At 32.9% G+C, this 23753-nt stretch overlaps 2 protein-coding genes and 1 long non-coding RNA gene across 6 annotated transcripts in view; 1 reads left to right on the top strand and 2 right to left on the bottom strand.

Moving 5' to 3' along the window:
- Nucleotides 1-23753, bottom strand: part of LOC137487733 (uncharacterized) — a 753637-nt gene that overhangs the window by 683154 nt on the left and 46730 nt on the right. The gene's annotated exons all lie outside the window — the stretch shown is intronic.
- Nucleotides 4979-23753, bottom strand: part of c2cd3 (C2 domain containing 3 centriole elongation regulator) — a 51879-nt gene continuing 33104 nt past the window's right edge. For 2 of the 4 annotated variants that reach the window (XR_015509162.1, XM_087283812.1), the window contains exons 27-34: nucleotides 23488-23552; nucleotides 23202-23407; nucleotides 21283-21416; nucleotides 21041-21184; nucleotides 18296-18486; nucleotides 15542-16340; nucleotides 15224-15326; nucleotides 12714-13052 (exon numbers count right to left, since the gene is read on the bottom strand). Coding sequence is in view for 2 of the 4 variants with exons in the window: in XM_087283812.1 (XP_087139938.1) it covers nucleotides 12921-13052; nucleotides 15224-15326; nucleotides 15542-16340; nucleotides 18296-18486; nucleotides 21041-21184; nucleotides 21283-21416; nucleotides 23202-23407; nucleotides 23488-23552 (1774 nt within the window). In the remaining 2 variants the exon portion in view is untranslated. The other 2 variants (XR_015509161.1, XM_087283811.1) reach the window with 2 other exon arrangements.
- LOC137490504 (vacuolar protein sorting-associated protein 37D-like) lies at nucleotides 6096-12266 on the top strand. The gene is given in 4 exon segments (NM_001447147.1): nucleotides 6096-6482; nucleotides 8888-9059; nucleotides 9582-9664; nucleotides 9754-12266. Coding segments are annotated over 4 exon segments (888 nt in total). The 5' UTR covers nucleotides 6096-6284; the 3' UTR covers nucleotides 10189-12266.

Below are 23753 nucleotides of genomic sequence, written 5' to 3'. Positions count from 1 at the left end.
CAAAAGACCTACAAAAAGATACAAAAGATAAAAATAGTATTTAATAGTTGCATTAAAAGACAACAAGCAAATAAAAAGCTATCAGGGGTTATAAGGCTAGATTAATGACACAGCAATAGTGTTGGTTGCAGCAGATTGATTTTACAGCACATTGTTAAACCTTGACACCATTATGGCACTCACGTACAATAACACTACAGACCACAACTAAACATAGAGGACGATCTCCAAGTCTTTAAAATTAATCCAAGAATAGTCTTGTTCTGTAAACATTTTGCCCACCATTCTCATTAATTAAAGTTAATATTACATTAAACGAATAAATTATGACTTTAAAATATATGGTTGTTAGACTGTTGCACTTTTTTGTGTTGGCAATAAGCCATTTTACAGCCCTTTTGGTGTGTTTGCACCTTTTGTGCAATGTTTGTATGTTTATAACAACTTTAGAGTATAGTGGGTGGCGTGAGTCACTGCGATTGTTAGTAAATGTAAATGAAACACTTTCTATTTCTAAAAGTTGATAACAGGGTTGATGTTAACTGTAATTAATTAAAGGGGAAATTATCAAAACTTATTTTTTGAATGAGATGCTAATGGTCTAATGCAATTCAAATATTTATGCTAAGCTAAGCTAATAGTGTTTCCGTCAGACCTGGAGATTGGCTGAATAATTAAAATGGTAAATCTCACCTTTTTAACTTGTAAAATAAACCTATTTCCTAAAAATGAAATGTTCCTTAAAGATTGTTTAATAGTGATAAATATCCCATTTGAAATAATCAACTGTAGAGTAGTAAAAAACGCAGTTACTTTATAGTAACAATTCTTTTGATAAAGATCATAAAATGAAATAGTGAAAAATGTAAAGTAAATACTCACTTGTTCTTACAGCATTTATTTCCCAAAAATATCTGATGGAATTTGGAAACATGTTTGGCATTTTACTTTCATAAGAGGATACTTATTTTAATTGTGAATTGTGCCAACCCTTATGAAAATTAACCATGGTTTTATTAGGCTATAGAAAACGTGTAGTAACAAAGGTTTTGATAACTATTTGCATAACAACAATTTAACAACAAATATGACGATACAATTTTAGTTAATATAGCTAACCCTTAGTGAATTCATACTTACTATGATTTTTGGTTTTATTTGTTGCAAAACCATGATAAATTTTCACTTTCAGTTGATGGTCACCATTGACTTCCATAATATGTATCCCTTACTATGCAAGTTAATGGTGCTCGTCAGCTGTTCGGATATCAACATTTTTCAAAATACCTTCTTTAGTTTTCAACAGAAGAAAGAAACTCATACTGATAACCAGTTACAATCAGTACTTTAAACTATCACCATAAAAACTGCTGACTCCAAACAATTTCTTTTAAATTACTGCTCCTGATACTGTGATAATCAAACGCAAACTCACTGCAATTCGTAACTTTTTGATTTAGTGACTAATTCGTATGAATTTGTACGATCAAATTTATACTATTTAATGCGATTTGCTCATCACCCAATCACAGCTGGGTTCAGGGGTGGGGTTGGGTGCCACGCCTCCTTTTTAAAATCGTACATTTTTATATGACTGAGCTTGTACGAATTAGCCACTAAACTGACAAAACGTGAAATATTTACCATCAATAGCTATTTGAAAATGTTGATTTATTGTATGCAAAATTTAAAGGACCGTTTTCACATTTCCGTGTTTCTCAGTAGCAGAAGTCATCGTACTTGGGGTAACGTTAACCTAGATCGCAGTGAATGGGAGAGCACAACTAATTTTTTTTTTTTTTTTACAATCCTATTTACTGAAATAATAATAATAAAAAAAACTCCACAATGGTGTTATCAAGACTTTCAGGAAAAAGAAAAAAAAATCTAAATATAAGTAACGTTCAAGGATTTAATATGATGACTGTTAAATGTGTCATAACAGTCATGTAAAAAGGGTCCATAATTTAACCATGGCACTTGTAAAACCGTGGTTATACAAATAGTAATCAATTCACCAAAAAACAAACAAACACAGCAAAAAAAGCATGTTTACTACACTGTAAAAAAAAAAGGTCAAATGACTAGCAGCAACGGCTGCCAAACAAAAACCATAAAATTATGGTAAAATTTCTTTGTTTAAATAAAGTGCAAAAAATAATAAATCTACAGATAATTTCATTAAAATATTTACAGAAAAACACTGTTATTTTACAGACTTTTCCTAGATTATTACTATCAAATCCATTTAATAAAGTAACACAATAAGAGTTTTACAGAGAAACACTGTTATTTTACAGACTTTTTCTAGATTTATATGATCGCACAGCATCAATAAAGTGACTGCACTAAAAGTTCAAGAGAAAACAATGTTATTTAAATTTTTTTTTTACAATTAAATGCCTTTAATAAAATGCCAAGACATAATCTTGGTCGTAATTTAACAGTTTTATTTTGGATCAAAAAAGTTTGGAAAAAACATCAAACGAGATACAACTGATTAAAATTCTCACAACTATAACATTACATTTTATTGAATAGTATTACTTTAAAACATGTAGAGGTTTAAGTTGTATGAAATGATTTAGTTCCAAATCTTAAATGAAATGGAACTGTAACATGGAGGGAACCCTGACAAAGAAGTGCAGATTCAAATGCAGGTTTATTACACAGAGATGGTCAGGTAAGCAACAGTCGACACAGGAGCAAACTGCAAACAGATGTATGCAGTGAATCCAGAGTCATGGTCAATTAACAAGCAAATGGTCAGTCCTGGCAGCAAACAACGTAAACAATTTACAAACAAAGCAAGGCAAAAGAAGAGAAACACGTCATAATGTTCACAGCAGGCCCGGCGCCAGGAAGTCAAAACTGAGGGGGCACTTTAAATCCATAGGGGGGCACTAGACCTGGTGACTGATTTTGGTCTCTTGTTTCTTTCATTTAGGCTATTTATTCGCATTTATTATTACTTTGCATTACTGCCTAAGTTACTGACCTAAGGCAGTAATATAGGCTACGTTTTAATAGTAATAACAATACGCAGTTTCGCTATTACGAATTTTATTAACGATGGTAATGCATACCGCTTAATGCAGACGGATGATGGCTTCAGTGCCAAACGAGTGCTTTAAATCATATGTTATTCTCCTTATTTCCGTTTTATTTCAAATAACAGCCCTATGAATGTTTAAAGTTTTAGGTAAAGACGTCAAATTATGCCCACACATGCAAGCTGACCCACGATCAGACAATTCATTTAACCGGTAAATAAATATAGTGAAATCAGCTTAACCAAGTCATCACGCTTCACAACCAACATCAGTGTTGGGGAAAAGCTAAATGTGACAATCTAATGTCATTCAAAACAATTACTTAGTTACATTTTAAGGCATTAGTGTAGCCAGAAAAATACCTAAAAAAGATACAAAAATTCACAGTTATTACCGTGAAAATTGGTTAAATTTTTATATGCTATATAACTTTTTTTCATCACTTTAAATGAAAAACAAAGATTTGTCTAAGGCTATTATAAATGTGCTTTTTTCGTGATATTGTAAACCATCATAAACCATATGTACCATAGTTTCTAGGCCTACCCGTCATTTTATTTATTAATTATTTTATTAATTAGGCCTTTTTTAATAGCTTGTTTTCAGGTTATTTTCATTTTAGGGCCATGAGCTAAGTCAAAACAAACTCGATATGTTGTATTTTAGCTCTTACAACAGATCTACAATATATTTTATGTTGTTTAATTTTGCATGAGCAAATAGCAGTATAGCCTAAGTTACATACTTTTAAAAGATCATTCTGCCTACCTGCAGCGCACGAGATTTCTCGGTTGATCCGCGGTAAATCCACTTAAGCACTATACCTATTCCATTTATAACACTGCAAACTTGACTTCGCAGGCCGATCATCTTTAAACGCAAAATGCATTTATTATGTGTTATACCTTGACTGCAGTTGCATAATGGGATGTTTCTCTACGCAACTGTAAAAGTGCACTTTTCAGCAAAATGAAAGCAAACATTCAAAGGGTTCTGCGTTTTGTCAATTTTAGCTTAATTGTAATAATATTAATAATAATATTAATAAATAAATTAAAATATTATTTATAGTGTAGCCTACTGTGGGACTGTGCAGTAAACTATTTATTTTTATTAAAACATTTTTATTAGGCTACATCTTCCCGAATAACTAATAAATGACTGGCAGTTGCGTCTCTGCTAAAATTAATTTAACAGCAAATTTCTTAAGTGTTTTTTCCTTTTAGAGCTCAAGAGAGTTGTTTAAATAATTAGTTAACCAAAACATGTAATGAATTAAGCTGCTCCTATCATGTCACCCATTTTCTCCCTTGTGAGTTGAGTGCGCCTCCATCGCCGTGTGCGCGTTTTAAAGGCTATTTACGGGCGCACCAGACCTGACGCGGGGACCGGATCTCTGGACTATAGGACTAGCTTTAACCTCACCATTTTCATAATTTAATTGCTATGTCATATATTTTAAAATATTTAAATGTGTGTTCTGAAGGTTGGAAGGACGGGAGTGTTAATAATTAATGACAGAAAGAATTTTCAGTTTGAGTGAACAATCCTTTATAAAAACTGGGGGGGCACAAACTCTGTCTGAGGGGGCAATGCCACCCTTTGCCCCCCCGTAGCGCCGGGCCTGGTTCACAGTAGCAGTATAACAAGACTAAGCAATTGGTGCGTGCGTCTGTGCTGCTTTTAAAGTGCATGTAATCAGTTCATAACGATCCTCCGACTGTGTGTGCGCAATCAGCGGAATCTGAAACAGGTGTATGTGAGCACTCTTAGTGTGTGGCTGTTTCTCAATATGCGTTCTTCAGCGGTCTTGCGTCCTCGTGTTCTCGTGAAACGTCATCATCAGCTGCCTAAGTTCAGTTCCAATACTGAAGACTGCAAGTACGGAGGACTCGTGAAATTCCCGGATGTTTTCTTGATATCGAGGACGCACCGATGCAGACTTGAGCACCGAACTCGCTCTGGAAGTGAATTATTTACCTCAGGAGTTTCCCTAAATGAAACGGTGAAAGTAAACATTACCATGGACATCTTAATAAAGGAATAAACACATTAAGGATGTTTGTTTGCTGAAATTCATATTAAAATCTGTTTTATTTATATTGTGCAGAGTATATTTATAATGTTTTTATGCAAAGTATATATTTTGAAAAGGGGAAAAACAATAAATCGTTGTATGAGTGCTGTAATGTTTAAATAATTTCCATTTAAAACGCGTGAAGGTCATGTGACCATCAGGAACGCGTTCTCTGTCCTCGCGGTCTCCTGAGTTCATTCTTCCGAGGACACCTGGCAAGACCGGTCTCCACAAGAACACAAGTCCGTTCTCTGCGTTCTTGGAATTGAGAAACAGCCATGGATTTGTTTGTAATAATCTAGGAAAAGTCTGTAAAATAACAGTGGTTCTCTGTAAACATTTGAATGAAATTATCTGTAGATTTATTATTTTTTGCACTTTTTTTCAACAAATAAATTTTACATTAATTTTATGGTTTTTGTTTGGCAGCCGTAGCTGCCAGTCATTTGACCTTTTTTTTTACGATTTTTAATTTTTTTTTTTTTTACAGAGCAAGTAATTACAATTTATTACTTTAATTTTGCGTAATTTTAAATGTACTTAAAAAACAGGAAAAAACACTGTAAATAATATGTCAATTGTTTTGTAAAAAACAGACAAATTGCTGTAATTTGTCATTACTTATATAGTACATAAAATAACAGTCAAGCCGTTAATTTACAGATAATGTTTGTAATTTTTTATGAACTTTTGAATATAATTTAAAATAACAGAAAAAACTGTATAAATAATACTGTAATTTCCCTGTATAAAAAACACAAATGTCAGTAATTTGTCTTTAATAATAAAGTACCTAAAATGAAAGTCAAACAGTTAATTTAGAGAGATTGGTTGTCTTTTTACTAAGTTTTGAATATAATGTGAAATGACAAAAAATTACTGTATTTTCTGTATATATATATATATATATATATATGTAGAGAGAGAGAGAGAGAGAGAGAGAGAGAGCAAAACAATATTATTACAGAGCAGAAAAAGTATTCTACCTATTCTAGAGCTGTCCAAGGTGCTGAAGGCCACATTTGCAGTTCATCCTGGATCATGTTTTTGTGTTTACATTGCGTGTTGTATAAGGTGTTGTTTTGTGTTAATGTGTTAGCTCTGGTGTGCGCTCAGAAACCCCCATTAACCAACTAACCTCTTTAGAGCTGATCATGATCATGTTACAAAAACAAGATCAGCAGCTCAAAGTCCTTATCCAGACACAGTGCCTCCATAAACGAGCTGCAATGCCTTATAAAAGGGATTCAATGCTAAATGGGGACTATTTGAAGAGTTTGAACAACACACAGCTTCTGGAGCTCTTGGAAGACGAGGAAAGGATGAGAGAAATCATCAGGGTCAATTTAAAGGTACACTCAAAAATGACTTTTTTGCTATTTGTTCAAATTACCTATTTAAATTGAGCTGAAACATCACAGTTCTTAAGTTTTTTTGGACAACTTAATTGTTTTATGTTCAGTCTACTTAAATTTGTAAAAAAGGAATAATTTAAGTTCCAATAAAATCCTTCATGTTGTCCCAACACAAATTGATTGTGTGGAACTCAGAATGTTTTTTACAATGTAGACTAATAAAATTGTTTATTTTACAGTTTTTTTTTTGGGGGGGGGGTTCAATACAGTTAAATTTGTTACGTTAACTTAATGGTTTTGTGTTGGGACAAAATTAATAAATTGTGGAACCTTGTATTTTTTACAGTGTATGGTTGAAGTTCCAAATTACACAGCCAGTTACACGTGCATGGTCTGTATATTATGATTTTATTTTATTTAAAAATAATAATTATTATATACTTTATCATTTATATTGCATTAGTGGAAAAATATAAACTTTATTATTATGTTAAAATACCAGGCAAATGTGTAAATCTGTAAATGTGTACACTTATATAGCAGACACCACTTAAATATTCTAATTTATGTATTTAGGCAAAATGTTTTTAAACTGTGAAAACTATGATTTTTTTCCTAATTGAAATAAAAATGCTGTCATTTTGTTCTTTTTATGACAACAAAATACAAAGTTTTAACTTCATAAAGTTAAGTCATTAAGGTTTGGTAAATAACACTGATTTGGTCATAAATTTGTCATACATTTTTATATTATTTGTTTTATTTTAGGTAGAATAAAAGGAGATTTATTTATTTTTTTTTAAATAAGGTCAAAATGATTAGCCCCCTTAAGCTGTATTTTTTTAATAGTCTACAGAACAAACCATCATTATGCAATAACTTACCTAATTAGCCTAACCAGCCCAGTTAACCTAAGCCTTATTGTATAATGATGGTTTGTTCTGTAATATATACATACATTATACCACATACAGCCAGCAACAAGCAGAGACACTAAAGTTTGACAAATATTCCTGCTGTTAGACAACAAAATGTACTTTTGAGGCTTTTTAGTCGAGAATGTAGTTGTTTAGATTGCAACTACGCAGTTTATTTGCAAGAATAGTGTCTATTTTAAAATATTTACAATTTCTGAGAGAACTTGTCGGCGGCCATTAACCTGCCATACTGAGTAGACCAAAGACGGTTGATGTTTTCTGAGAACCGCATAATAAGTCCTAACACTTAGAAGCTTATAACAGTCTGATTTCTAACTATATCAGATCAAATCATTATTAAACTGGTAAGCATACCTGCCAATATTCCTGTTTTCCCTGGGAATATCTTATACTTATATATTATATTATATTATATCTTATACATAATATTTTATACCAATTTCCCGCGACCATCCCGTTTTTATTTCTTCTGGAAAACTCCCATAATTTCACCCACCTCCCTCTGGTACAGTCTGCAAACACCCCGGGGTTGCCAACTTTGGTACAGTTTAATCGCTGCAGCCGCCCAAAACCTGCTGTATCCTATCCCAGTTCTCAACTCTGTTATTCACCCCCGAACACTGATTTTCAGAGACATGTTGGCAGGTTAGATGATCTCTCATGTTTGTATGTTGTAGTGTTGTATTTATTCCAATTGTCTCGCATATCACAAATGTGTGGTTTGTTGGCAGATTGAAATAAGCAAAGTCCGCACGTGTTTAGTCTTTTTCCTTATCACAAACACAACAGCAGTCTGATATTGATTGCGTTGCTTTTATCGGGGTTAATTATTGCAATATTCTGATTGCAACAGAGAAATAATGTAGACTGGAACACTGTAAGAAGATAACTCTGTAGATGGATGGCATTTCATGTCATGTTCTGCCTTATAATCTTAAATTGAACAAAATCAGCTCTTTTGTAACCACTTTAGAGATTAGGCGATAGAGAATCATTCAAACTCTAACTCTAAAGTGACGTTGGTGAATTAGTAACGGCTTCTACTGTTTTGACGTCAGCTGCAGATGTGAATGAATAGCGGAAGAAAGTACTGTAGTTCCTAACAAAAAGGGGTTTTAGACTCTCTGTGTATGATTTTCTTATTTATATACACGATTGTGCTGTCGAATTATTGTATTAACGCAATATCACAATCGTAGCAGTGCGATATGGTTGTATATCAGCACTGGTGGGACGCTAAGGCACTCAGCCTCTAACTAGGAGCGATATACAGCCATATCACACTGCTACTCGTGTGATATTGCTCATATATTTTATGTTAATTTTCAGGAAAGTACAATTTTTTTATAAAATTTTTTAGCAGGTGCAATTAGGTTGAATAAATTACATGTGAAATTTAAGCTTTAATGTGTTTAATTAGGGTTATTTTTTATAACTTACCTGATCTGAAGGACTTGTCTGCAGTTACAGCATCTTCAGAGGAGTAAGAAGATTTTGGTGGCGTCCAACTGTTGGCTGGCAGAGCAGAATTTAACACATCAGCCACGTCTGAATACCTCTAAGCTGCTTTTAGCTGAAAAGTACCAGATTCTTGGTCAGATCGTCTCTTCAGCGCAACGAAAACAGAGAAAGCTGGGTAAGTTCTCAGTGTGAAGAGCAAGCAATACTTCAGACAAAAATAAAAATGTAGCTATAATCATTCACTCACCCTGGTGTGGTCAAATTTGTTTTTCTGTTGAACACGAGATATTTTGAAGAATGTTGGAAAATGGTAGCCATAGTATTCATTCATTCATTCATTCATTCTCCTTTAGTCCCTTTATTTATCAGGAACCCTCACAGTGAATGAGCGGCCAACTATCTCAATATGCTTTACACAGCAAATGCCCTTCCAGCCGCAACCCAGTTCTGTGAAACACCCATACACACTCATTCACACATTTACACTATTCGGCCAATTTAGTTCAATTCATGTCTTTGAACTGTGAGGAAAACCGGAGCACCTGGAGGAAACCCATGAGAACACGGGGAGAACATGCAAACTCCACAGAATTATTAGTAAGCTTATTATTTTTCAGTCCATGACTGCGATACTTTTGGTGAAAATCTGTGTCCAAACCGTACTTAACCTACCACTGATGTAATGACTCTTGTGCAGAAACTTTCCAGCAGAAACTCAACCTCAGAGCTATTCAGAAGCGTCTGAAGGAGAAAATCCGTCACTCGGCTAGTCAATCCGAGGTACGTCAGATAAACGATTCAAAAATGCAGAGTTAAAATCATGATTTCAAAGACTTGATTGACTTGATTTTAATCTTCCACTTCTTCAGAATCTCTGGCAGAAGTTCACCGAAGGAAGACTTTTGCTCACAGACTTCGTTGAATTGCTTCAGAACGCTCAGGCATTGTGCCATCGACGCCTTCTTCAAGCTGAAAAGATCCACAATCTCATCATACACGCACAAATGTACCATCAAAACGCTGATTTTTCGAACGGTTTCCCTCATCTATCGACCACAATCAATGTTTTCAGTGGTGTGTCTCCAGTGTTTTTGCTGCCTGGTTTCCAGTCTCCTCATTTTTCTTCAACATTATTTCTTCCTCCTCTAAAGCATTATACATTTGGATTCCCGACTCTGCCACCCCAAAATGAATTGAGCCACAAACAAGATGTGTGTAAATGCAGCGACCAGTGGCCACAAAGACATGCTGCTTTACAGCCACTAGACAGGAATCAACCAAACACCCCACTAAAAGAGTACTGATACCATGGGACTATAAAAACAAGTTATACATGTTTCTGGTAAACCACTATAAACAGAGATGGTCATTTGCAAATTTTCACATTTTTTCTGGATTTATAATTTATAATTATGTGTTTGAGTAAAATATTGTTTTATACTGTAAATACTGATGACACCTCATCCACATGGCCTATGCTGTATATTAGATATGTTCAGAAAACATAATACCAACATTTTAACACAAGAGCTCAAAAAAAAAAAAAAATTGGTGGAACAAATCTAATTTTCAATCACAGCAAATACTGAAAATGACACTTATATTAACTATTTGGAGAATATTACAAAAAAAATTAATTTTACTTAAACATATAGCTAATAATTTTTTTGGACAGTTTAGTTAAATTTAGAAAAATTCTAAGCAGTTAAGTTCCAATTAGATCGCTGATCATTTGAAAATAACTAATGAAAACGGTTCCCATTAAAAAAATAAATTAAAAAAATCAAAGACAAAATGCTAATAAAATCCATCTAAACCATAAAAATATTTTTCTTGCACTAGAATGTTTCTTTATCTAGCGAAAAATGTGACAATTTTAAGACAACTTAAAATATAGTTTATTTAATCTGGTCCGTCACATTTAGATTAATGCCATTTTTTTTTTTTTTTTAGATTTTATAAGGATCATAGCGCAGCACAAAAATAGTAATTCATTATCTTGTTAAATCTTTATACTTTGCCAAACTGGTTTTACCCGTAATCAGAAAAAAACATTTTAAAGTAATTTAAATACATAACTAAATTTAATTTTAGCTATGTTAAATTAGTTTAGGTACATAACAAAATGTAATTTACACTTAAATATTTAACTTAAATACATAACTAAATTTAGTATGGTCACATATTCTTTTATATGTTACACTACAAAACAGAAAGACATTAGTTATAAATTTATATATGCATATTATTCTGAAAAATGACTACATTATTTCTACCACATTTGGACATTTTATTAAAAGTTATTTGAATAATTTCTTTTCTACTTCCTACTCTATTGATATAATCTAGACCCTTTTGAAGGATGTAAACTATAACAATAGTCCTAATGTATTCCCTGTATTACATTTTGAATTTCCATAGCTTTCAAGAATCCAAAAAGCTCCACATATTGATAAATAATGTTATAGCAGCCATTTTAGCATTAAGAAATGATTAATTTGCCTCTTGTTACAGTTCTAAAATAGTTTGGTAACAAGCAGGAAATGTTCAAGGGCGAGCGACATCGCCACATTGAAATGGTCTAAAAATGTAACTTGATGCAGAGATGCCTCATCCTCCCACTGCTATAAATATATACATTTGAAAATGTCTATAAAGAATATTAGTAATAATTCTTTAAACCTATTTATATAAGTTATTAAAGCAGCCTAAATTGCAAGAAATGGATGCTTTGTTTCCATTGAGGACTTTTTAATGCTTTTATCACCAGCAGCGTGGATTACTGTAACGGACTCCTCACTGGCTTTCCCAAAAAGACTGTCAGACAGTTGCAGCTCATCCAAAACCAGAAAATCAGAGCACATCACATCTGTCCTCAGGTCTTTACACTGGCTCCCAGTCACAGTTTTTTTTAAGTATTATTACTTGTCTATAAATCACTAAATAGCCTAGGACTTAGGCCTAGGATCTACATTATAGATATGCTCACTGAAAAATCAAACAAACAGGTAACTCGGATCATTAGAATCAAGTAAATTAGAAATTCCAATTGTTCAGTCAAAGCAGGGTGAATCCGCCTTCAGCTACTACACAGATGTGCTCCAACATTAGGCACATTCAAACCAAGACTTAAAACACCACTGTTTAGCTGTGCCTTTACTGAATGAGCACTGTGCTTTATCCAACAGATCGCACTATATCTTTCTTTTCTTTTTCATCCATTTCTTTTAATCTGTTTTTAATCATTTTTATTCTTTGTTGTTTTTATTTTTTATACTTGTTTCTTTTATTTTTGGTTATGTAAAGCACAACTTAAATGACCAAACTTTGAATTACCATTGTGTATGAAATGTGCAATATAAATAAACTAGCCTGGCCTTGTCTACATTTTTTTAAAAGTATAAAACTACTCATAACCAGTATTCACCTATGCAGGTTCCATCTAGGCAGTAAAAGCTCCACATTAATAACTATGAATGGTTTCCTTCTGTTAAATCTTCGATGGCTGCGAGTCTGTCAGTCGATTCATCGGTTTTGGATGGAGGTCAGCAAGAGGTCCAGATCCTCGATCAGCTTCATCTCTCTAATTAGAGCTCATTAAACAGACGGAGAGGGTAAAAGAGAGCTTTTGTCTGGCCGTTGGCTGCTTTTGTCTCTGTATAATCCTTTGGTTACATCACTGTCAGTGTGTGCTATTGTCTGCAGCGGCTCAAATTGGCCAATTTTCTCATCTGTCAGCTACGTAAATGCTTAAAGCCTTTGAGCAGCTCATTCTGACAGACATTAAACGTGCTCGACAATGTACGAAACTTTCAAAAACAATCACCTGTAAGTGGAACAACGTGCACAATTCTTTATTACAAAAATATTTCATTGCTGTAAATAAACTATTTTTAATGCATTTTTTAAAAACATTATCAAAAGTGTTCATAAAAAAGTCCATACCATACTGTGCCATAAATCAAATAAATAATAATCAGAAATTTACACTCACATACTGTAAAAAACATTAAAAGCACACACAAATAAGACTGTACTAACTTTCTTCTGTAAACTTTGAAGCAAATATTTTAGCAATTCTTCTGGTCTCTTCACTCCTCTGTGATGGTGGGATGCTGGGCCTGGAGCGAGGCTTTCTTTGATAGGGATTTCCAGGATTTCCAGTATCCTAAAAAATTCATTGTGAATGATCACAACAAAACGATACAAATGAAGAACCATATTGTCACAAGGGGGCATGGCCGAGAGCCATGGGAATGGAGCGAGACCGCTCGCATATGTTAATGAGCATCACCTGTTTGCACAACAGTCTCGAGTCTCAGAGGAATTGAGGAAAATTTCAAGCCTGTTTCTTAATATTCTTAAGCAATCTTGTTTTCTCTTGTAGCATCATCATCATCAAAGTTCAGTTCCAAATCTTGCAAGAACAGAGGATGTGTGAAAGAAGCAGGATGTGCTATTGATTTCGAGGATGCATCGATGCAGACTTGAGCACAGAACTTGCTCTAAAAGTCATTGCGGCTAAATCAACGAGCTGGAAAGTGCAGCATTTCATAAAGATTTATTAATAAGAGATATAATCATACTCTATAATCAGAGTTATAACTGATTTATCTCAGGAGTTTTCCTAAATATTACGGTGAAGGAAAACATTACCATGAAAATCTTAATAAAGGCATAAACACATTAACAGTGTTTATTTGCGGAAATTCATATTAAAATCAGTTTTATTTGTGTGGTATATGAATGCTAGGATGAATGCAGCATCTCATTTCTCACAGGACGTGTTCTGTGTTCTCGCAGTCTCCAGAATTTGTTCTGAGGTAACTTGACAAGACCAGTCTTCAAGAGAACACAAGTCCGTTCTTTGCGTTCCTAGAATTGAGAAAAAGCTAAAGTGTCCAGGCCTGGTCCTCTCTCATTTTCCACTGTTGTCACTCCTTCTTTTAAGATTCCAGAGCTCCTCCGTGAGACTCGAGACAGGTGGAGCACACTCGTTAACACTCATACCACCAGCCTCAAACCTTGCTCGTGACTCCCGGCCCGCCCTACTTACTACACATATCATGGTACATGAACTTTAAAGACTGAGTTCACAAGATAAAGTTTAGCCATTATGGACCACATATGAAAGTATCTGTACAGTATATATATATATATATATATATATATATATATATATATATATATATATATATATATATATATATATATATATATATATAATGTGTGTGTGTGTGTGTTGAGCTGCATGTATTTGTTAATTTATATATATATATATATATATATATATATATATATATATATATATATATATATATATATATATATATATATATATAATGAATTAACAAATGCAGTATATATGTCCAACAGATTTAGACAAAAGGTTGAAGATAAATAAATGGATAAAGACAGATACATTGAACGTTTGACAGAATAGATATACTAATGGATGAAGAGAATACAACACACTGAACAATTTACTAACACACAGAAAGAACAATAGCTAAGGAAGAATAGATTAATAAAACTATAGATAGAATAATATATAGAACATATTGATAGAATATATACATATAGAATGTTAGAATGACAGACAGACAGACAGACAAAGATAGACATAGATAGACAGACAGACAGACAGACAAAGATAGATAGACAGACAGACAGACAGACAGACAGACAGACAGATAGGAACAGAACTAGCATGATGTGCGGGCGATCTGATGAAGTGCTCATCTCAAATAAATTCTTGCTTCTCGACACTTAAACTCAATTATAACCAATAGTTTCGACCATCTGTCCAACTTCACAAGCATTCAAGCAGTTAGGAGGGTTTAAACATTCAGGAAATTGTGTTGTCTGTAACTTCCACATTGTGCTACATCTCCACAGCATTTTGAATGAAAAACATTTTATCCCTGCTCTCCGTGCTTTTAATAGAATTTAAACAACAAATGACAACAAAATCACTCACTCCACTCTTGACCAAATAGCTATAAAGGCTACTGTAGCTCAAAAATGGCAAACATTTCATTTATACATTGAAGATATTATATTTGATTATATTTTTCCTGTTTCAGTTTATATTACTATTATCTTTGCTATATTCATTTGTATTGTATTTAGCTCTAAGATTTTTTCCCCTTTACTTTTATTTGGCAGTGCTATCTATAACATATTCTAACATATCACAAACAATACCGAAAAAGTGACCCTAAAACCGAAAACCAAACCGAATCTTGAGAAGTCTGTACTGTTGCCCCTCTAATCACGATAGCTACAGTATGATGGATTGAACGGTGGATTAGACAGACAAACAGTTCGATTACTCACAGACTCAGCTGTTGGAAAAACAGGCGCCATCCTCAAAGCCCTCATGGACGCCTCCAGATGGTGAGTTGACAGGAAGAAATTTGGAATCTCAACAGATTCCAAACTGCAAATAGGGGTTCAGGACAACACAACCATACTATCCCTTCATGCATGCAGCGGTTTAACATACCACCCTCATACAAGTAGATTCACCTTTGAAAATAGAGCATCTGCTCATTGGTGGCATCAATATTACAGTGTATAATATGCTGTTGAATTCATTTGAATACTTCTACAATACAGAAAACCAAAATATCCACACAAAGCTTCAAAGGATACATTTTGGTTGTCTTCTCATCATGTTTGTCATCTGCTTCTGAGACAGACTCTGCAGAGGGAGATGATATTGGCCTTTCAATCGCTTCTTCAGGCCCACTGTTGCTCAGCTCACAATCCTCTGCCTCACTGATACTAGAAAGAGCATCATCTCCATCAAGACCATCTGGAGAAGCCTGCTGTTCCTGCTGTTCTGTTTCAACAGCACCAGCTCCCCTAAACATCTCCTGACCAGTTGGAGATCTTTCTGAAACATCTGAATCAGAATCAGTCCCTTGGGATTCTGCAGTTAGTGGGTTATTGTCACTTCTGTTTCTCTGCTCTCCTCCAGTGTGGATGCTGTGGTCCTGAGAATGACGGTGCACAGACTCTAGACTCTCTAGAGAGCTCATATCTGGGTCGGACAGCAAGCTGGTCCAGGGGCTGGTTCTGTCTGTGACTGAAGTGACCTCATTTAATGTTATGGGCTGAATTAAAGTTTCCTCAAAGTCTACATGCTCATCCTGGTCTTTATCTTCATCATCATCACTGCAGATGTGATCGTTTTTTTCTTCATCTTCTGGAGCAGCTACTGAGTGTCTGGTCTCTGTAGGAGCAGGAGAGCTGAAGGGCGAGACTTCATTTTCATCCTCCAGCATCATGTCAGAGTGTTTATGAAAGTGTGGTTCTGTCTCACAGCTGTCCGACTCTGTTAGAATCAGCTGATCAGCTCCAGAGGTTAAACGCTTATCAGCCACATCAGGAGTAGTGGTGGTGCTTTTAAGGATAACAGGTGCTTCTTCAGGCTGATGTTCACTTAAACCTGATTTAAGATAAAATATCATGAGAAAAATGACCTAAACAAATTGGATATCACTATCTAACCCTGATATACTTCAAACTAAACTACACATACAATGCTCAGCATAAACAACTTCACCCCCTACTGTTAATAAACATGTTTTATCCATCTCTCATTGAATATACTGTAGCCAATACTGTTTAGGTCATTTTAAAAACAGGTTCATTAAACATTTACTTTATATCCATTAAAAGAAGTAGTTTGGCCAGCTTACATCTTTGAAATTGAAGGACAATACATTTTAATTCAAACAACTTATTGCAAAAAATAAAAATACACACAGACAAACTACGAAAATCTAAACTAAATTTAAAACAACTGTGTTTCTCTTGATTTTTCCTGTTTATTAATATTCTATTGAATGTTGTTTTAAATTGTTATTATTCATTTTAATTTGGGTGTAATCATTTTTGGCACTGTCACTTTAAGCGTTTTTGTTAGATTTGTTCCAGTTTTTACTTTGATACTGACTAATCCAATGTATGTCCACAAATATACTATTATTGGAAAGCATCCTATAGAAAACAAACATTTAAAAAACGATCAGTGAGGGATTGTACTCATGTACAGTATGCTGTATGTACATGCATAGACAGACAGACAGGTTGACAGACATAACCTGTGTTGGGGAAGCTACTTAAAAAAAGGACTTCATCGCTGATTACTAGGCCCACATGAAATCTGAGCGCAAAAATTAAGCTCATGATTGAGTATTTATTTACTTGTGTAAATGTCTGTAAATTTATATTTATTCAGTTTTTTAGATTATTTCAGTAATATTATTGACCAATATGAAAATTTGCATACGATTTACTTACAATACATTTTGTAAAGTAATATTTGTCTTTCAGTTGATATATTATATGAGAGACTTGCTTTGTTTACAAAATAAGTGGATCTAATTGGATTTGTATTGTAAACATTAAATAAAAGTTTAAAAAAATTTTTTTTTCATCATGTTTTATTTACCATACTCTCAAAATCGTTCTGCATAAATCAGCAGATTTTTTTTTTTTTTTTTTTACAAAATTCCCTGCAAAAATAGCAATAAAAAAAAGGTCTGCAGATTCTGTCAGGCCCTACTAATTACATCACTAAAATTGTATTTAAGTTACTTTTCTATTAACTTTGAAAAGCTACTTAGTTACTCAATAAGTAATTGAACTACTTGACTCAGTACCACTTTAAATTCTTATAAATGCATAGACTACTGAAATTAAACTCTTAATTCTTTAAACTGTACTCAAAAAGCCTTTTAGCTTCGTTCAAAAATATGCAACATTAAGGTAATATGAAATAATATATGCATCAAAACATCAAATATTTACATTTAATGACACCATATTTTATGCATATCATATACTGTCATTCATTTTGTCATTTCAATTGACAATTCAAACAATTCATTGTTTCTAAAGCACGTGCGACTGTTGTTATAAATGTCGTGTTTTATGATTGATAGTTGATTCTATGTACAGTACTTAAGCTGTGTATACTTTAATTGTAGTAACTGTAATTAAGTTACCTAAAAATTACGTAATTCATTACTTCACTTCTTTTAATCAAAAAAGTCATTTATTTACAGTAACTAGTTAATTTACATTAACATTACAATTAACATTGGATAGAACATATAATAAAAAAATTTGACGTGAGAGACATAACTTGAAATTGATCATGCAAGCTTATGCACATTGAGATGATCAGATCCTTTCCTAACTGCGGTTTTCTCACAGCTGTCATTTTTAATTCTTTATTCTGTTGAGGGGAAAACGTGCAGCACATGTTTTCATGTCCACCTAAACAAGGCTAACTTTAGGATGTTTGCAACCAGTATGCAGCTTAAAGAATGCTTCAAACTTCCTTCTCTGGCTAAGCGCGAGTACATCAAGAGCTTCGATGTGAGTACATCTCACCTTTGATGATGTCGTTGACTTCTCCCACCAGCTGGTTGGACTTCAGCAGCAGTTGTGTAGTGTCCGTCTCTGAGACCCGGTGCTCTTCCTGTCTGGAGGTTCCTCTCAGATCCCTCAGCTTTGGGAATGTTGGAGTGGACAGCTTCCGGCTGAAATACCTCTGAATATCATCTAGGTCACTAAGATTTTTCCTTTAACGCAACAAATATTTTATTAAAGTTACTTGTTAGTCGATAAATACCTAAATCTGGAAAAAATGCAATCAGATCACAAAAGCAATAGCTTTATTTATTGTCATTGTTGTAATTTCCTCTGAAACAGGAAGACAGAATAGGACATAAAGAGCTGCTCCTCCTATTTCTTTAATTGCCAATATTGTTTTGTTTATATTACAGCTTGCCCAGAGCCATTCTGTTTAATAAAACCATCTGTCTAACAGCTGTTTCCTCCTAATCTCATCTATATCACTTGAAAATATTTTATGTTTTGTTTGTGTTTAGATGAAAGTCATCTGTGAGGGGCTGCCGGCGCCCGTTAGTCTTGGTTTATTTTATTTGTTAGAGTTTATAACACGTTTGCCAGTTCCTGCCTCCTCCTTCCTTTGAGCTGTGAGTTGTAAACTTCATTACACTTTACATAATAAAAGAAAGAAAAAAAAAACTTTCATTTTAATTCCATGGAGACTAAATCTATTAAATGAAATAATTTAACACATAACATAGTAAAGTAAATAATATGCTTGCTGACTGAATTGCCTAGAAGCAAATGTTGAAAAAAGACTTTCTTATATTTATCAAAAAATCTTTTTGTTTTATTTTCGGACAAAAAGATGCTCACAGCTTAATAATATTTGAATTGAACCACAAATGCAATTTGGTTTGTTTGAGGTTGAGCAAATAACTTAATTTTCATTTTTGGATTAACTAACCCTTTAATCAAGTAATGTAGTCTTTACTGGAACGATATCTTTAATAATGTAAATTGGACTCAAGTAGGGTCATTATCTCAACAAATGTTCCATTACAAATAAGAAAAACAAAATATAAATAACAATATATAAATATAACAAAATAATAAAAATTCAATACACATTCTTAATCATGATCAAGACACAGTTCCACTGTACAATTCGAAAGGTATACCTTTGGGGGCAAAACAAAAGTCTTTCCGATAATTTTTAAATAGTTTTTTGAATCCCTTACCAGTACATTTTGATTGTGTTGCAATCCAAAAATAACTGCATCATTGTGCGAATGTCCACCTTACATTTGAAACATAGTTGAGAACAATAGGAAAATATTCTATAGAGGCGAACTGGAGTTCGATAAATCCAGTGAATACATTTATAATTTCAGAAAAAATAGACCCCTAATCCTTTTCCCATATCACCCTTTAAGAATCAAAGGTTGAAGGACCAATATTATACAGCAATGTACATAATTCAGAGATCTTTTTTTAAGCCATGAAGTCCATGAAGAAAAGGCTGCTTTTCTATTTCAGTAAGATCAAATTGTATATTACCTTCTTCTAACTTTAACACTAAAAAGTGTTGAATTTGCAGGAATTTTTAAAAATCTTTACTGGAAGGACTAAATTCCTATCTTAACTCTTGAAATGATTTTATTTGGCCATCATCAAATAAGTGACCCAATTCCAACACGTTCAAGTCAAAAGGCCAATATTCTCTATAATAGTGGGAAAATTGGGATTAGACGTAATAGGGGACTTGGAACACAACTTTTTTGGGATAGATAAAAATTTCTTACTATCTTTCCAAACCAAAAGAGTATTTGTTACCATTAAAACACTACTCAGATGTTACATTTTTTGTACATTATGAATAAATGGTAGGGAGCATAACAGCCTGGGAAAGCATCTTGTGGATTCAATCCCAAACCAGCATGAAACAAATCTGTAAATAAATCAATATAACATGTGCTTAATTGTTATATATATATATATATATATATATATATATATATATATATATATATATATATATATATATATATATATATATATATATATATAAAACCTCAACCCAATTCCTTTGGTTTCATCAAAAGCGAAAGTTTAGGTCTGGGTTTCTTGTGATTCCAAACATACCTTGAAATTTAGGAATTAATCCTCTTCAAAAAGTTTGTATTTAAGCAACATGGCAAATTTTGGAGTAGTTTAATCTCTGAAAGATGTTCATTTTTATAACATTGATCCTGCCAAAAAAAAAAAAAAAAAAAGAATTTGGAAGGATCAACCAATTAATTAATATACTCCGATTCATTTTTGTGATTAAAGGGGGATAATTGGCTTTAATGAGGTCTTCCAAATTGGGAGTAATATTAATTCTTAAATACTGAAATTCAGAAAGTGCAAGATTAAAGGGTGATTTTAAGATGGGTTCAGAGGGATATACAATATACAAATACAATTACAAATACATATACAAACTCCTTTTGTATAAAATGTTTGTACACATGCATATTCTGTACTAATAGTGCATTAAATAACTTTTGTTAACAACTAAACTTTAGAAAATAATATATGAATAATAATAATTATGAACCCTCTACTTTTTTATTATTATTTTCTATTTTTCTTTTCCCATTTAATCCTTCTTGTAAAGTCATCTTGTTGTATAATCAAACTGTATATGCTGGTTCTTAGTAATAAAGCAAACAATTACAAATGTAAAATTAAAATAACCCTTTAATTGTTCATTTGAGAAGTGGAGGAAATGTTTGGTACCTGAGAGCAGAGAAAAGTGTTGAACTGGATGGATGTGAATCTGCAGCCGTGGAGGAATAAGATGCTTTCTCTCCCTCATGCAAACTCTGATGGAACAATCTTACATTGTCCATGTGCTCATCGTGACGATCTGTCACACTTGACCTGACAACAAATGAAAACAATATAGGCATTACTTCAGATAGTAAAGCTAATAACAAGTCAGTTTCTAAATCATTACATACAGTACAGTAAATAAATACCTGTCCGAGAGCAGTCTTTCTAAGTGCTCGGGAGGAGTGCTGATCCTCTGCTCTGAGAACCGACTGATGTGACTGGGGAAGTTGCTGTATGTGGCTGAAGTTTGATAGCAAAGTGGAAGTGCACTAAAGAAAGTCTGCAAACGACACAATTATATTACACAACATTTGTATTGATATATTCTGATGGAAATAATAGATAATGTTTTAATACTACTTGTCAAAAGTTTGAAACGATTTAGTTTCGTTTGAAGAGAGGTTCACCCAAAAATTTTAATTTGCAGTACTCCAAACTCCAGAATGGTGTTTAAACAAAGTCTGTTCTACAGTGTTTATTAATTAAGATTAAAAAAATGTTATTAAATATGATAAATAAATATATTGTGATTTATTTAGCAAATTATTTGCTAAACAGCACCACTATCTAGATCTCTTATGCGTCACATGATTGTTCAGAAAATGTATAAAAAGATTTAAAATAATAATAATAAATATACTAAACAAATTATATTCCTATTGGGGATTTCATTATTAAGAAAGTATTTATGGCTTTAAAACTCAATCTCATTAACACTCAATATAATTATTGCATGCATATGGTTATATAATGTAGCCTTAAACATCTACCACTATTTTCACAAAGTATGATTAGCATCTAAATATATTTATTGCAAATAAAATTACTAATTAGTTTAGTTTCTTTATTTACTGCCACATTAACAATTTCAATGACAAGATCAATATAGATAAAAACATATTATATAATAATAACTTCATAATTCAATAAGATAAACAAACAAATAAACAAATAAATTATTTAATTAATCAATAAATTAAATTAATTAATTAATAAAATAAAACAAAACAAAATAAAATAAAGAAAGAAAAAATAAAATAAACTTAAATACTTAGATATGATTTTTAGCTCATAAGGTAGTTTATTTTGTTTATTTTATTTTCCTATTTTTGTTTAATTAAATTTATTTATTCATTAATTAGTAAACAAACAAACTAATAAAATAAAATAAAACAAAATAAAATAAATAAAACATTAAACAAAATAAATTAACAAAATAATTAGATATGATTTTTAGCTATGATAGTGTTTTATTTCATTTTTTTATTTTATTTTGCTTTGTTTTGTTTTATTTAATTAATTAATTAATTAATCAGTAAATAAATAAATAAATCATTAAAATAAAACAAAAGAAAAAATAATTAAAAAAAATCAATTAAAATAAAATAAGTGGCGGCACAGTGGGAAGTGCTCTCGCCTCACAGCAAGCAGGTCACTGGTAAGAGCCTCGGCTGGGTCAGATGGCATTTTGTTGTGGAGTTTGCATGTTCTTCCATGGGTTACCTCTGGGTGCTCTAGTTTCCCCCATAAGTCCAAAGACATGAACTATAGGTGAATTGAGTGAGCTAAATTGTCGATAGTGTATGTGTGTGAATGAGTGTGTATGGATGTTTCCCTCTACTGGGTTGCAGTGTAATGTCATACACTGCGTAAAACAAACGCTGGATAAGTTGGCGGTTCATTCCGCTGTTGCGACCCCAGATTAATAAAGGGAATAAGCCAAAAATGAATGAATAAATGAATAAATAAATAAAATAAAATAATTAGAAATGATTTTCAGCTCATTATATGGAAAAAAAACTAGAATACACTTATAAAAACACAACAAAGTGCTCTTAGTATAAAAATCTTGTCAAGTAGTTATCAAATTTTAAATTACTCTTTGTACCTACGATAAAAATAGAATACACTGTTATTTGACATAATGCTAAGACACTTCTGCTATCTTCAACTGCAAATAGTCACAGATAAAACACTTGGTAGACAAAACAGCAAACTATGATAATAAATCTGTAGGAAAAAAATTATATAAATAAATACATAATAAATACAAATAATGTCTTACAATGGAGTCTGGAGCATGAGTGTCCTGTGCCATCTGTCTATGTGCCCGCAGCTCTTGCACTGCTCTCAGAGGAGACACAGACACTTTTAACTGCCCCTGGCACTGCCCGCTGAAATCAGTGATGTTGTACCAGCCGCAAACTGACTGGAATCCAGACAGAAGAGGTGACAGGTCCACAGACACAAACCCAATCACCCGCTCCACCTCTGCAAGGGGAAAACATTGCACAGTAATCTTTTAAACTGTCACAAACACAGTGTCATGGAGAATCGCAGTGTATCTTTACCTCCTTTATGCCAAACTTTAAAAACCAAGGACTGCTGGGGATCCAAGAGTAGCTCTTTTGACAGTCTGAAAACATAAAACACACGTTTATTGTGAACACGTCCTTGATTTTTCAGAAGCAGAAATGACCAGTTGTCTATACTGCAACAAATATCACCATCACTTTTGCATAAATAACATTTATAATGTTTCTGAAGATCTGTAATTCAAATCATTTTTAATGCATCAAAATATCAAAAAGAAATATATGGCAACAAAATATTAAGC

Source organism: Danio rerio, chromosome 15, assembly GCF_052040795.2.
Source record: "Danio rerio strain M-AB ecotype USA chromosome 15, GRCz13ab, whole genome shotgun sequence".
In the NCBI taxonomy this organism is placed as follows: domain Eukaryota; kingdom Metazoa; phylum Chordata; class Actinopteri; order Cypriniformes; family Danionidae; genus Danio; species Danio rerio.
Note: the sequence above shows the minus strand (reverse complement) of the source record. Positions and strands in the feature narration are given on the sequence as shown.